General features: G+C 41.5%; 1 protein-coding gene across 1 annotated transcript; it reads left to right on the top strand.

Moving 5' to 3' along the window:
* Positions 1 to 7,632: 7,632 nt before the first annotated feature.
* Positions 7,633 to 11,650, top strand: LOC123446534 (serine/threonine-protein kinase SAPK4-like). The gene is made up of 9 exons (XM_045123111.1): positions 7,633 to 7,933; positions 8,073 to 8,147; positions 8,460 to 8,561; positions 8,667 to 8,720; positions 8,887 to 8,979; positions 9,156 to 9,248; positions 10,470 to 10,574; positions 10,853 to 10,951; positions 11,038 to 11,650. Exons 1-9 carry the CDS (start codon positions 7,748 to 7,750, stop codon positions 11,377 to 11,379), a joined length of 1,149 nt encoding a protein of 382 aa, XP_044979046.1. The 5' UTR covers positions 7,633 to 7,747; the 3' UTR covers positions 11,380 to 11,650.
* The last annotated feature ends 4,316 nt before the right edge of the window (positions 11,651 to 15,966 follow it).

The following is a 15,966-nucleotide window of genomic DNA, read 5'->3' as shown; positions in this document are numbered from 1 at the left end:
ATCTATCTATCACTGTTACTCATAGCACTTACACACAATACCTTGTTGCAAATTGCTTATCATTTTCTTCTCCTCCTCATTGGGTTTGACACTCTTACTTATCTAAAGGACTACGATTGATCCCCCATGGGTCATCAAGACTCATCTTTGGCGCCATTACCGGGGAGTGAAGCACCTCTCACAAGTGGAAATTGGTAAGGAAACATTTTTGATACATGCTGAAATTTCTTGTTGCTTGTTACTATGGAAGATAATCCTTTGAGGGGCGTGTTTGGGGTATCTTCACGCCGACCAGAACTGGAAAAAGTTGCTCCTCAACCTATTGAACCTACTGAAAATATTTTTTATGAAATTCCTTTGGGTATGGTAGACAAACTGCTAGCTAATCCTTATATATGAGATGGAACATCTCGCCCTGATTTGCAGTTGATATATATATATATGAGATTTGTGGATTATTTAAGCTTGCAGGTTTACCCGGGGATGGAGTTAAGAATAAGGTATTCCCTTTATCTTTGGAGGGAAAAGAATTGATTTCATATAGGCTATTGGATGATACTCGAAAATGGGATTGGAATCGCTTGAAGCTGGAATTTCATCACAAGTTTTATCCTATGCATCTAGTTCATCATGATCATCATTATATATATATAATGTTTGTTCTCGTGAAGGAGAAAGTACCGCTCAAGCTTGGGGGAGGCTTAAGTCTATGATGAACACTTTCCCCAATTATGAGCTTTCAAGAGAAATAATTATACAAAACTTATATGCTCGACTTTCTTATGATGATCAATTGATGTTGGATTCTTCTTCTATTGGTTCTTTCATGAAGAATACTATTCAATTCAAATGGGATCTTCTCGAAATAATTAAACACAACCCTAAAGACTGGGAACTCTACAAAGGCAAAGAGTCGGGTATAAAGCTTGAGTTTGATTGTGTCAAATATTTTATGAAAACCGATACGTTTCATAAGTTTAGCACTAAATATGGACTTGACTGTGAGATAGTAGCTTATTTTTGTGAATTATTTTCTACTCATGTTGATCTCCCTAAGGATAAGTGGTTTAAGTTTCATCCACCTATTGAAAATTTGTTAGAGGAACCTATTAAAGTTAAAGATGAAACAATTGTTTACCATATTGATCCAGTTGTGCCCACTACTTATACTGAGAAACCACCTTTTCCTATTAGGATTAAGGAACATGCTAAAGCTTCAACTATGGTTAATAAATGCAATGTTAGGACACTCAAACCTTTTGAACAAATAGATGTAGAACCAAATATTGCTATGCTTAAAGATCTCTTGGTTGATAATATTGGTGGGTAGGTTATTTACTTTTGTGATGAAGCTGCTAGAATTGCAAAACCTACTAGAAACAAGGAGGATGTGTTAGATAAGAATAAACTCGTTGTTGGCATGCTTGTTGTTTCTATTAAGATTGGTGATCACTGCTATCATGGTTTATGTGACATTAGTTCTAGTGTAAGTGCTATATATTTTACTTTATATCAAGAGATTATGAATGATATAGCATCCTCTCAGATTGAAGACATTGATGTCACTATTAAATTTGCAAATAGAGACACTATTTCACCAGTTGGGATTGTAAGATATGTTGAAGTATTGTGTGGAAAAATTAAGTACCTCGTCGATTTCGTAGTGCTTGGTTCAGTACAAGATAATTTTTGTCCCATTATATTTGGTAGACCTTTCTTGAATAACGTTAATGTTGAAACTAATTGTGTTACAGAAAAGGTTAAAGTAAGTTTTGGTGATGTGTCTCATAAATTTAATTCCTCTAAGTTTGGTAGACAAGCACATGAGAAAGAATTACCTACTGAAGTTGAAATTAATGGTCTTGCTTCTATTGTCGTGCCTCCTATTGATCCAGTAGAACAATATCTGCTAGACCATGATAATGATATGCATATAAATGAGTGAAATGAAATAGATGAGATATTCTTTAAGCAAGCGCCTATCCTAAAACACAATTTTCTTCTTAACATTCTAGGAGATCCTCCCCCACCTAAGGTAGATATGGTGTTTAAAGTGAAGAAATTACCTGATACTATGAAATATGCTTATGTAGATGAAAAGAAGATATATCATGTTATTATTAGTGCTAACCTTTCTGAGCATGAAAAAAGAGAGTACTTAAAACTCCGAGGAAGCATCGAGCTGCTACTGGATATACTCTTGATGATCTTAAGGGCATTAGTCACACTCTATGTTAGCACACGATTAACATAGAACCAGATGTGAAACGTGTCGTTGATTATGAACCTCGCTTGAATCCTAAAATGAAAGAAGTGGTAAGAACAAAATTACTAAAGCTTCTCGAGGCAGGTATGTACATTGTGTTCCTAAGAAAGGGGTATAACTATTGTTCTTAACTGCAAAAATGAACTTATCTAACAAATAATCGTAACTAGTTATAGAATGGTAATTGATTTCAGAAAACTAAACAAAGCTACTAGAAAAGATCATTACCCCTTGCATATTATTGATCAAATTCTAGAAAGACTATCTAAGCACACACACACAATTTTGTTTCCTTTATGGATATTTTGGTTTCTCTCAAATACCTGTGTCAAAAGAAGATCAAGAGAAACTACTTTTACTTGTTCGTTTGGAACCTATGCTTATAGACGTATGCCTTTTGGTTTATGTAATGCAACTGCTACCTTTCAAAGATGTATAAATGTTATATACTCTGATTTTTGTGAAAATATTATTGAGGTGTTCATGGACGATTTTTCCGTTTTCGGGACTTCTTTTGATGAGAAACTACTTTTACTTGTTCGTTTGGAACTTATGCTTATAGACGTATGCCTTTTGGTTTATGTAATTCACGTGCTACCTTTCAAAGATGTATAACTGCTATATTTTGATTTTTGTGAAAAGATTGTTGAGGTGTTCATGGATGATTTTTTTCATTTCCAGGACTTCTTTTGATGATTGCTTAAGTAACCTTGATCGAGTGTTGTAGAGATGTAAAGAAACTAATCTTGTCTTGAATTGGAAGAAGTGTCACTTTATGGTGAATGAAGGCATAGTACTTGGACACAAAATCTATGAATGAGGTATTGAGGTAGACAAAGCTAAAATTGATGCAATTGAGAAAATGCCATATCCCAGAGATGTGAAAGGTATTAGAAGTTTCATTGGTCATGTTGGTTTCTATAGACGCTTTATTAAAGACTTCTAAAAGATTTATAGGCCACTAACAAATATTATTCAAAAGGAAGCTCCATTTGTTTTTTATGATGATTGTGTAGAAGCCTTTGAAATACTTAAGAAAGCCTTAATTACTACACATATTGTTCAACCACATGATTGGAACTTACCTTTTGAAATTATGTTTGATGCTAGTGATTATGCTATTGTTGTTGTTCTAGGGCAAAGAGTAGACAAAAAGTTGAATGTTATCCATTATGCTAGTAATACTCTAGATAGTGCTTAAAGAAATTATGCTACTACCTAGAAATATTTTATAGCAGTTGTGTTTGCATGTGATAAGTTTAGACCCTATATTGTTGATTCTAAAGTTACTATTCACACTGGTCATGCTACTATTAAATACGTGATGGAAAAGAAAGATGCTAAGCCTAGACAAATTAGGTGGGTTCTTTTACTTCAAGAGTTTGATTTGCATATTGTTGATAGAAATGGAGCTGAAAATCCAGTAGCAGATAATTTTTCTAGGATGAAAATCTTTTTGATGACCCACTGCCTATTTGTGATAGTTTTCCTGATGAGGAATTAGTTGTTATAAATGCTTCACACAGTACTCCTTGGTATGCAGATTATGCTAATTACATTCTTGCTAAATACGTACCACCTAGTTTCACCTACCAAGAAAATAAAAGTTCTTCTTTGATTTAAGACATCACTTTTGGGATGATCCACATCTTTATAAAGTAGTAGATGGTGTTATTAGACATCGTGTACTTGAGCATGAACAGGAACAAATCATACGGAAGTGTCGTTCCTGGGTTTACGGAGCGCATCACGCTGGGGTAAAATCTAGCGTACTCGTAAGGCTTTCCCTAGTAGTGTTGTGGACTCCATATTTCTATATAGGGTTAGATATCTAACACCACACAAAGGGCAACAATACCATGTACCAGATTTTTGACAACACGCGTCGGTGGGCTGATATGAGATATTCAACCATCCTCATTCTTATTTGAAGAATGTCATCAAAAGAGCATTTGGTGTTCTCGTGATGAAATGATGAATACTCGGAGGCATACCTCGGTACATACCGAAGACCTAAAATATGATTGTCACGACATGCATATGCAGGGACAGAGCTACATTGGGGATAAACTAGGCCTTGGCACCTAGTTTCACCTACCAAAAAAATAAAAAGTTCTTCTTTGATTTAAGACATCACTTTTGGGATGATCCACATCTTTATAAAGAAGGAGTAGATGGTGTTATTAGACATTGTGTACTTAAGCATGAACATGAACAATTCATACGGAAGTGTCATTCCTGGGTTTACGGAGGGCATCACGCTGGGGTAAAATCTAGCGTACTGGTAAGGTTTTCCCTAGTAGTGTTGTGGACTCCAGATTTCCAAACAGGGTTAGATATCTAACACCACAGAAAGGGCAACAATACCATGTACCAGATTTTCGACAACACACGTCGGTGGGCTGATATGAGACATTCAACCATCCTCATTCTTATTTGAAAAATGTGATCAAAAGAGCATTTGGTGTTCTCGTGATGAAATGATGAATACTCGGAGGCATACCTCGGTACATACCGAAGACCTAAAAGATGATTGTCACGGCATGCATATGCACAGGCGGAGCTACGTTGGGGATAAACTAGGCCTTGGCCCACCAAGCCCATCCGAAAATAGGGAAGGATAATTAGAGAAACTTAGTAAACAATTGATGTGTGCAATTTCCTAACATGGCCCATACTAGCCCGCCCAGCTTTCAGGCTGAAGCTTTGCCACTGTGCATATATATCCATAGTTGGATTCATGATAGCAAGTTACGTGATGAGCATTTTGACAAATTTGACATTGTGTGTATGTGCAACTTCCATTGCCATTTACAGGTGCCAACGTTCTACCATCATAAGATGAAGGTATCATGAACGCAATGTGTGATACGATTGCTGACAGCCTTGTTTCTTGAGATTATGCGTTTTAAATTAAGTCATCAACTTTTGTAACGAACAAAACTTTTGAAACCATTATACTTGTAATATTTAGCACTTTATGATATTCATAAATCACTTTTGTACTCATATTCGACAATATGTTGTTCGAAACAATAAAATGTTAACAATTCATCAAACAGTTTCTGCCTTGGCGCAGTACGGACATTTAAACACACAACTCAATTCACAATCTTAAACTGCAATCTCTTACAAACTTGACAACAGATTATGTGAGAAGCAGATTCTGGGAGAACTTTTAAGAATATTGATTCGGCAGATAGACACACAGATCTCCTGCAAACTACATAAGCAACACAAAAAAGAAGATTGTCTTCTATGCTATCGGGTTAGCGGAAATGTATCTGTATGCTTATTACAAGCTACGTACGCGTTACAGTTACTAGTTGATACCCCGCAAAGTTGAAGGTTTGATACAAACAATTGCACTGTTCCATGGTTCAAGAGTCGTCGGACTAAGGGCCCGTTCGGCAACAGGAGGATGATATTTTATCTTCAAAATGGACTCTTTTTCCTAGGAGAATATTTTACTTTAAATAATCCTGCTTTTTTTGGGTAAAAAATTATCTGTGTTTCAACTCCAGGAAGGGAAATACATGCTAAGCGTGGGACGGCGGTTCCTTTTTTAAAATCCGCCGCCTCGTGAACCTTATGATCCGTCGCAGGGTTTTCTGTATCGTAATTTTTTCCTATAACAAAACTTTATTTCTGCAAAAGAATCTTTATTGTAAATTTTCTGCAACAAGATTCATGTTGTATAACTTTTTTTATTTTCTGCAGCAAGACTCTTCTTGCACAAATTGCAGTAGCATCTTCGTCTTATCTAATTTTCTGCAACAAATTCATGTTGAAAAAATTGCAATGACATCTCCAGCCATTCGCGCACTTATCGTTTGTTGTCACCGTTCTACAACAACACCGTTGTTGCAAGATAAGATGACAGGCGTGCGTGGTTCTGTAAGCCATGCATCGAGTGAAGGAGGCGGCGGAAACCCCGTGCAAGATCAACCGGCTAATCGGAATCATTTACCATATAATTATACTTCAGAAAATTATGAAGTTGTGGTATTTCTTCTGGGCGACGCTAGCGTCGATCGGTAGAAAAGATCCGCCGCCTCCACGGCTGTTAATCTAGGGCCATTTAACGGCAGACTCTTTCCTCATTATTGCAACAAAGGCAGCGTTGCGGAACCTTTGCAACATACCTCTTGTTGCAGAAACATTTGAAGCAAATTTTTTGTTGTTAACTTTTCTGAAACATGAGTGTTGTTTCCAAAAAAATGCAACATAGGTGATGTCGCAGAAAATTCTCGTCTTTACTTTCTCGCAACATGAATGTTGTATTACTTTTTGGTCACATGAATGTTGATGCAGAAGGACTTCTACAACACAAATGAAGTTGCAAAAAAAATGTCAAGTTGGCAGAGGCACGTGTCCAATGATGAGGGTCCTAACTGATCGATTAAAGGATTTGATTCGTTTGATCAAACTGGTATCTAATGGTTGCGCATGCTGAGAAACTCTACTCGCTGTCGGTTGGCTGATTGCAATCATTTGCCTTTCTAAATAGAGAAGTGCCTTCTTTTCTTTTCTTTGCAAAGGAGGATGTATCATCGGCCTCTGCATCTGGACGATGCATGTAGCAATTTATTAATTATTCACAAAGTTCTTGCAAGGTAATATATCAGTAAGTTCGAAGTTACCATCTTAACAACATCGGTCCGAGCCTAATACCAAATAGACATCACATCAACACCTAACATCTAATGTCGGATGTTTCATCGAAGCCACGATACCTGGAGTGAGCACACCGGTTCGATGCACTTTCATTAGGCACCATATGCGCATGCTGCGAGGACCGTTATCTATTTCATCCATCGATCCATCCTCAGATCAAATACTAACTCATAGACCTTGTCAGTCCTCTTTATCATCGACGTCACCATGACGCCAGACAACGTCGCCTTCTGCACGAGTCCATTGTCACCCATCAAACATCGAGTCTCCACCCACCTTCTTCTTCTTCCCGTCACACTCCAAACTAGTCCGACCCGGCCGCTAGGTCAGGTCGTCGCCGCTCGTAGCTCCGTCATGTTAGCAAGTGCGCAAAAAAGAAAGACTAAACCAGGATAACTTCAGATCATATATGTCCTAGAAGCATCTCCAGTCTATATATATTGTTTATCAAACTTCTGTGTGGAACTGGAGTAGGAAAATGATTGTTTAAAGTGGGAGGAGAGCATATATAAATATAAATAATACGAGTAGTAATAAAAAGTATTGGAAGGAATACGGGTACGGTAGGGATACAGTACAGTCACAGGCAGGCTCGGAGCGGAATCTTGGGTGCAGCCGGACGCGCACACGACGCGTCCGTCTATATATACCCGGCGAGCGCACGCGCACGCGACGCACAGGGCGCCAGGTAGGAAAGCGACGCGCCCGCCACCCACAGGCCACACCGCCACCTGTACCTGCCCGTCCATCGATTCGTCGAGCTGCCCCCCTCCCCTCCCCTACCCGGCGCGGCGGCGACCGGCGATGACGACTGCCACGGCGACGGAGACGGGGACGGCCGCGGCCCTGAATGAGACCGCCCGCGCCGGGATGGACAAGTACGAGGAGGTGCGGGACATCGGCTCGGGAAACTTCGGGGTGGCCCGGCTGATGCGCAACCGCGACAACGACGGGCTCGTCGCCGTCAAGCTCATCGAGCGCGGCCACCGGGTCGGCCTCCTCCCGCTCCTCAACAATTAATCGATTCGTTTCGTGTTGCTCCGGTCCGGCCGGGGTTCGTCTCGGGCTCGCGTTCCAATCCCTTGTGATTATTATTTATCATTTCTCCTCCTCATTTTCGGGGGCGCAGATTGACGAGAATGTGTACCGGGAGATCGTCAACCACCGCTCCCTTCGGCACCCCAACATCATCCAGTTCATAGAGGTGCGCGTCTTCCCTTCTCTTCCGACTGTCCCTTCTAGACAGGGAGCAGCGAGCTGTAAATTGTTTACTGCTCTATCTGCCTTGTCCCTTTGTGTTTAATCTGCTAGCTGCACTGCTACTGGACGGAAACTATTTTTTCCTCCGGTGACGTCTGGTCTTGTCTTGTGTTTCCATACCGTTCGTTAGAGTTTGGAGACGGTGGCGTGGATAGCTGCCGGCCAAAAATTTCGATTCTTCTGCACTACTTCGGCACCAAGGTGTTTCCTTTCCTATCTCAAACTGACAATCGCGAGTGCTTGGAAATTTCGACAGGTGATCCTCACACCCACGCATCTTGCAATTGTGATGGAGTACGCGGCCGGTGGCGAGCTCTTTGATCGAATCGTTGATCGTGGGCGGTTCAGCGAGGACGAGGTCACACGATTTACAGCCCTCGTTTTTATCTTCTTTCCCCAGCACAAGTTCGAAATCCAGAGTGAAATTTACTGTTGAGCGTTTTCCCCCCTCTGCTTGCTGCAGGCCAGATATTTCTTCCAGCAGCTGATCTGCGGTGTAAGCTACTGCCATCACATGGTATGGAGAAGCAATAAATTACTCTCGTATTAGCTGGACATCAAGCAAGTTACAGTTCTCACATCTTTCTTTGAGTAGAAAGAAAGTGCCAGCGCTGATTTTTCAAATGAATGTGAGTGGGACCTGAAAATATGCTAAATGTTGCAATCACTTTACTGCTTGCCAGCAAATATGCCATAGGGATTTGAAGCTGGAGAATGTTCTCCTGGATGGCAGCCCAGCTCCGCGGCTCAAGATATGCGATTTTGGGTACTCCAAGGTTGGTTGTCGAATCTCATTATAGTTTCTTTTTTCTGAACAATCTTTGTTAACAACAAATCTCATAGGAGTCGTGGTACACGCGCTGTAAATCCTGTCATGTTTCTGCAAGTCTGCATAAGAATAACTGTTTGCTGTTTACTGCTAAACATTGTACCCTTTGCCATTTTGTGACAGTCGTCGGTACTACATTCAAGGCCCAAGTCTGCAGTGGGTACACCAGCATACATTGCACCGGACGTTCTTTGTCGCCGGGAATATGATGGGAAGGTGACCTAAAAGAAACCCTTCTTTATATATGATGTGCGTTTTTATGTTTCTGAACTTTGTAAGCACATCTTCTAAGAGCACACCCCTTATGTTCTTCGTCTTGGCATTGTGTATGGATAGATTTACTTATCTTCCTTCCACCATGACATGCACAAAAATACATGATGCAGACATTCTGCATTACTTAAAAGAATGAGTTGCCACGCAAAGAAAACCTGAAAGTGTTGTTTGGTTGAGCACCATATTTAGCAGTAGAAGTTGTACCAAACTCTTTAGGTCATGATGACTGAAGTTCTACATAAAAAATGATACAAGACTGCGATAGGATAGGATATGGCAAAGGATGTGCTTTAGTTTACGGTTTTGATTTTTTGTAGGAAGTTGAATCTGACAGCCCACAGTTTTGTGTCTTGATTATGGATGTTGAATTCGATTCAACATTAATATCAATGTGAGGAAGGGGCTTGGATCATGGACGATGGCTGTTTTGGGAATAGCAAAATTGGCAACTAGTCGCCACTGTCGCTTGTTTTGCCACCTTCATTCAGACATTGTCACCCTGTTTGAGAGCAGAAAGTAGTTTGGTCAATTGGTATTCCCTTTGCAAAGAACATGTGTCTTCTTCAACATTATTGATTCCATTGATGAACATAGTTTCACATATACGGAGTAGTAGTTATTTGATTGAACACCCTCTTAGTAGCTACTGCAGAGTAATCGTAATTATATGTTCCATGTAAACACATTTTTTTGGTTGAAGGTTTATTTCGTACTAAATATTGTATCAAGAGAAGCAAGGAATTGTCTATTTGTAAATTCTGGATAATTTAATGGATCGTTGAATAAGTAGTAATAGTGAACAGAGGATAAGTAGCGGTGTGGCTTTCCTGTTTTGAATTTTTATCCAATGTCCTCCATTGGTAGTGCAATGACCTGATTTTCGTACACAAAAGAGGCTTAAGATGTGAATCGGATAGGCTGGAGTTCATACTTATTTATTTGTTCTGTAAATACGACCTTTGTTGACCAAAGTCGGTTCATTGTTGACTTTTTAAATTGCTTTGCTTTAACATTATGAATTGAGAAAGAGGCTATTGCCATATTAATCTGATGAACTGTTTAATGGTCTCTTGGTTCATAGCAAAAACGAATTTATAGAATAATAAAAGGGAAGTGTACATCATGTAATTGAATACTGACAAGTGTATTTTGGTAGTGCAGCTTGCAGATGTATGGTCCTGTGGGGTGACTCTGTATGTCATGCTTGTGGGAGCCTACCCTTTTGAAGACCCGGATGACCCCAAGAATATTAAGAAGACCATTCAGGTGATAGTCTAGTCCTACATAATCTCATCAATGTACTTTAGAGGCCTCGCTACAGAAGTTCTTTGCCACCTGAAATTTACAACCAACGGCGGAGCTATGTAGAGGGGGGCTGTGGCCCGCCCAAAATTGAAGCAACTTGTGAAAAAAAAATATTGTGAGGGCTTAGATGAGAACTTTCTTTAGCTTTTGCCCCCCCCCCCCCAAGCACTTATATTTTACCTTTTGCCCCCCATCTGATTCTGTCAACCATGACGCGGGTCGCTTATCTTTGTTTGCAGCGAATAGCAGCAGTCGACTATAAGATCCCAGACAATATTCTTATATCTGCTGAATGCCGACAGCTCATTTCGCTCATCTTTGTGAGCAATCCAACGAAGGTAATGGTCTCGACTTTCGGGGATCACAAGATCAACGTGTCCATAAGTGAATCCGCATTGATGTGACATCTTTTTATGTTCCATAGAGAATCACCATGAAAGAAATAAAGAGCCACCCATGGTTCTTGAAGAACTTGCCGCGGGAGCTCACGGATGAAGCGCAGTCTGCCTACTACACGAGGAGCAGCAGCGTGCCTTCTTTCTCGAAGCAAACAACCCAGGAAATCATGGCGATTGTGCAAGACGCAAAGAAGATGCCAAGATCACTCACATCAGGTTATGACTACGCCGACGAGTTATCGGATGAGGAGGAAAACCGAGCGAGGGTCAGCGTACCAGAGCAGATTGACGAAGAAGATGAGTGTGACAAGAAGGTTAGGGAGGTTCTCGAGAGCGGGGAGCTGGATATGAGCTCCTTGCGCATCTGACCGCTGCTTGTGATGTGGGACTGGGAGGATGTAGATAATTGGACATTTGGTTGTTTGGTTTTGTTAGGATGTAGTATGATTTTCTGTTGCAGAGGTGATTTGTTTGGGCTTTCCTGTAACGTAATGTAGTGTGTAGTGTAATATTCATTCTGAAGGAGAATGTTTTGCACAGGGAATCCGTTTCATGTTTTTTTACTTCCTTTTTTGACAACCGATCCGTTTAGTATGTGTTATTTTTGCTGGTAAAAGAGGTTTTTCCATGTGCATCAAACTTATTTTTGTGGGGAATACCATACGGTGCACTTTATTTGAACTTCAATAGAGTTTCATCGTTTATTACATCGGTAAGATAAAAGACCGGGGATTACCCTCCCAAGCTACTTGTATTGTTCGAATCAAAATCATGTCTTGCAAGATTGTGCGCCACCATGTTGGCCTCCCGTGGACAGTGTTGGAAAGAAACTGAGCCTATTGGGTATGCTATCTATCTTTCTTTCCTTTTTGCAAGGGAAACAATTGTATTATTCAAGCAGGAGGAAGGAACTGAACCTATTGGGTATGCTATCTACTCCCACCATTTTTATTTACTCCGCGTATTAGCTTTGACTGAAGTCAAACTTTATAAAATTTAATCAAGTTTATAGAAAACAACATAAACATGTACTATAAGAAATTTACATGATGTGAAAATATATACAATGATGAATTCAATGATATTAATTTGATGATGTATATACTGATGTATTTTTCTACAAACTTATTAAAAGTATATAAGGTTTAACTGTAAACTAACTTAATATGTGAAGTAAATAAAAACGAAGAAAGTGTCTGGAAGCATTCAACGTGGATAGCTGTCGTTGTCATTGGGCAACTCTCTCTTGCTCACGATCGAACGCTCAACGTCGTCAGCTACAACACACGAGGGAGAAGATAGGCCTAACTGACTGACGGCTTTTTTGCTTTCTCTTCTTCTTATTGCTTCTGCAACAGACTCGCCCGCTTCATGCGCCACGCCCGCCCTCGACGCGCCATCCCACATCGAGCGGATCATGACCATGAACGAGCTGTTGCTGGCCCGCCGTGAACGCAGCATGACTCGGCCTCTAATCTTGTGTGAAAGAAAAACAATCTGTGATGCTAACTAAGCTGTCACGTTCTTGAGAAATAACAGAACCAAGCCTACTTCTATCTCTGGGCTAACACGACACAAGTAACCCAACAATAGCCGTGTATGGGCCACAAATTTCAATGAAACACTTTTTTTTCTACTTTATTTATTCAACAACATTTTGGTACATTGGAGTACTTAATTCACTAATTCTTCGCTACAAGAGCAAGACCAAAGAAAACAAGAAACATAATTAGACATTTTAAAAAATATCCAGCTTTCATAACTGCTCTTACTAGTTGGATTAGTATCTTCTATATGTCTTCATTGTTGATCTGCGGATTCTTGAGTGTGCACACTTCTTTCTTCTTCAATTTTAAAGAAGTGGATGTTGCTTCTCCTTCAGTTTCATCTCTAGTCTCATCTCTAGCTTCAATTCTAGCAACAAATGCACGAACATCTATCAAATTTCTTGTTATCAATAAATTCATGTATTCATTTTTCCAATACCAAAACTTGCATCCTTCCTACACAAATTAAAACAAACAATGAACTACCGAAATTGCGCCGAATCTGGTGAACAATCAAATCAAAACAAGCACATAGCCCGTTTTTTTGTACTTGAAGAACACCCATCCGGGATGTTCCCTGTAGTCGAAACTTGGCGCACCAGCTGCAACGGGCAGTGGTCACACTTTATGATCGACTAGAAATAGTGAGTCGACGGGCCACTGGGCCAGCGTCGAGCCCGATGCGACGGCCGAGCTGGTCTTTGCCGGTGAATCTCCTACGGAAGATATTCGAGTGGCTAGAGGAGAAACCAATACCTGCATGCGGCACGGAGGCATTGTCGGGACCGTGCGGTCCGGTTCCCGGCCAATCCATCGCAAGGCGCAGCCACCGGCGCCTGGAACCTCCAAATCTGGCGATGGTGGTTGCAGTCGCAGATCCATCGGTTTTGCACCGGCGACGGGTCAGGAAGGCACAAATCCAAGTGCCGGCGAAGCCTACAGAGCGTCTGCGAGGGGTGGCGTTGGTGCAAATGTGACGCGCGAGTGCAGTGGGGGCAATGGAAGAGGGGCGCGTTTTTACTCTACGTCGGGTGATGGAGTAAATATAAATGCTCCCTCCGTCATAGTTTAGAAGGCATACATTCAAAATTGTTGGGACCAATGTGATTTGCAATTGGCCCAGTTTCCTTTTACCGATGAGGAGTAAATATCACGTGTTTTAAATCTTATCTATTATAAAAACACTCATAAATTTAATTGTGCCACGAAGGGAGTAGTTGGTTTGATTATTATCGGTCGTCTCAAATCTTCATCAATTTATAACAATATATAAATCATATAATAGTGTCAGGCTCGTAACGAACGTTCTGACTAGTCGAAAAACTCACGTACTACTAGTCAAAGAGCCCCTTGTTTTCTACGCCAACCAGCCAAAAACATCCAAACAATTCAAAAAAACGAAAAAACCCTCAAATAAGCAACGAACCTTGTCCGAAGAAAACTTCAGGATTTGCGAGCTGGACCGAAGAATACTTCGTGGAGAAGCCAAGAACACGCGGAGAGAGCGACACGCACGGTTATTAAAGGCGAAGGCCGCCTCCAGATCCACGGCGATGAAGAGCACCCAAACCCCGCGCCATCACCTCCGTAACCCTCTACTCGCCCTCCTCTTCCTCGCAGCAGCAGCAGGAGCAGCCCAGATCGCCATGGCGGCCGAGCCGGAGCAGGCGGCCGCGGCGCAGGAGGCGGCCGTGCACATCGTCTACGTCGACCGCCCCGAGGACGCCGACCCGAGGAGTTCAACATCCGCACCCTCTCCCCCGTCCTCAGCAGGTACCGCGCCGTCCAAATCCAACCGGATCCACCGCCGCTTGGCCCGGGCCTTGAATGAGAGAACCTCTCTGAAAATCACGGGCACCGTCAGAATTCATTCACGGAGTCATCAAGCAGTTGCGGGCACATTTCTTGTGATATCACTATTCTTTGTTTTGGTACTGAGAGCCTCCTTCACAATCCTCTTGCCAGATCGAGGGCTCGCCTTCTTCAAACGCGCGAGCAAGCTTTGAAGCTCTAGAAGAAAATATCACCGGCCTTATCACGCACAAACACAACCTGCCCCACGACCACGGATGAGTTGGTGACCACAACGTTGAAACCTTCACGGCTCACAAAGGCGATCGGTTGGCGGGGAGTTGAAGGATCAGATGCAAACATACTGACCACCTCTACATCATCAGCCACAGGTACCTCCGATACAATTAACTTAGGTGAAGTAGGCTCCCCGCATAGCCCCTATAGTGTTGGAAATATTTTCTAGAGACAATAATAAAATGGTTATTATTATATTTCCTAGTTTATGATAATTGTCTATTATTCATGCTATAATTGTATTAACCAGAAACCATAATACATGTGTGAATATATAGATCACAATGTGTCCCTAGTAAGCCTCTAGTTGGCTAGCTCGTTGATCAATAAATGATCATGGTTTCTTGATCATGGACATTGGATGTCATTGATAACGGGATCACATTATTGGGGAATGATGTGATGGACAAGACCCAATCCTAAGCATAGCACTAGATCGTGTTGTTCGTGGGCTAAAGCTTTTCTAATGTCAAGTATCATTTCCTTAGACTATGAGATTGTGCAACTCCCGGATACCGTAGGAGTGCTTTGGGTGTACCAAACGTCACAACGTAACTGGTGATTATAAAGGTGCACTACGGGTATCTCCGAAAGTGTATGTTGAGTTGTACGAACCGAGACTGGGATTTGTCGCTCCGTGTGACGGAGAGGTATCTCTGGGCCCACTCAGTATTCCATCAAAATATTGAGCTCAGTGTGACTAAGGGGTTAGCCACGGGATGATGTGTTACAGAACGAGTAAAGAGACTTGTCGGTAACGAGATTGAACAAGGTATAGGGATACCGACGATCGAATCTCGGGCAAGTATCATACCGATAGACAAAGGGAATTGCATACGGGATTGATTGAATCCTTGACATCGTGGTTCATCCGATGAGATCATCATGTAACATGTGGGAACCAACATGGATATTCAGACCCCGTTGTTGGTTATTGGTCGGAGAGATGTCTCGGTCATGTCTACACGTCTCCCGAACCCGTAGGGTCTACACACTTATGGTTCGATGACGTTAGGGTTATAGGGAAATAGTATATGTGGTTCCCGAAGGTTCTTTGGAGTCCTGGATGAGATCCTGGATGTCACGAGGAGCTTCGGAATGGTCCGGAGGTAAAGATTGATATATAGGATGAGGGGTTTTGGACAACGGAAATGTTTCGGGCGTCACCGGTAACGTACCGGGACCACTGGAAGGGTTCCGGGGGTCCACCGGGAGGGGCTGTTGGAAATATGCCCTAGAGGCAATAATAAAATGGTTATTATCATATTTACTTGTTCATGATAATCGTCTATTATTCATGCTATAATTATATTAATAGGA

The sequence above is a fragment of the Hordeum vulgare genome, chromosome 1H (assembly GCF_904849725.1).
Source record: "Hordeum vulgare subsp. vulgare chromosome 1H, MorexV3_pseudomolecules_assembly, whole genome shotgun sequence".
Classification (NCBI taxonomy): Eukaryota; Viridiplantae; Streptophyta; class Magnoliopsida; order Poales; family Poaceae; genus Hordeum; species Hordeum vulgare.
This window is presented reverse-complemented; position numbering and strand designations above follow the sequence as displayed.

Excerpts from the sequence above, each read along its gene's own strand:
- LOC123446534 (XM_045123111.1), top strand. The coding sequence starts at position 7,748 with ATGACGACTGCCACGGCGACGGAGACGGGGACGGCCGCGGCCCTGAAT. Across the intron at positions 9,249-10,469 it reads GCCGGGAATATGATGGGAAG|CTTGCAGATGTATGGTCCTG; the intron begins GTGACCTAAAAG and ends TTGGTAGTGCAG. Across the intron at positions 10,575-10,852 it reads ATATTAAGAAGACCATTCAG|CGAATAGCAGCAGTCGACTA; the intron begins GTGATAGTCTAG and ends CTTTGTTTGCAG.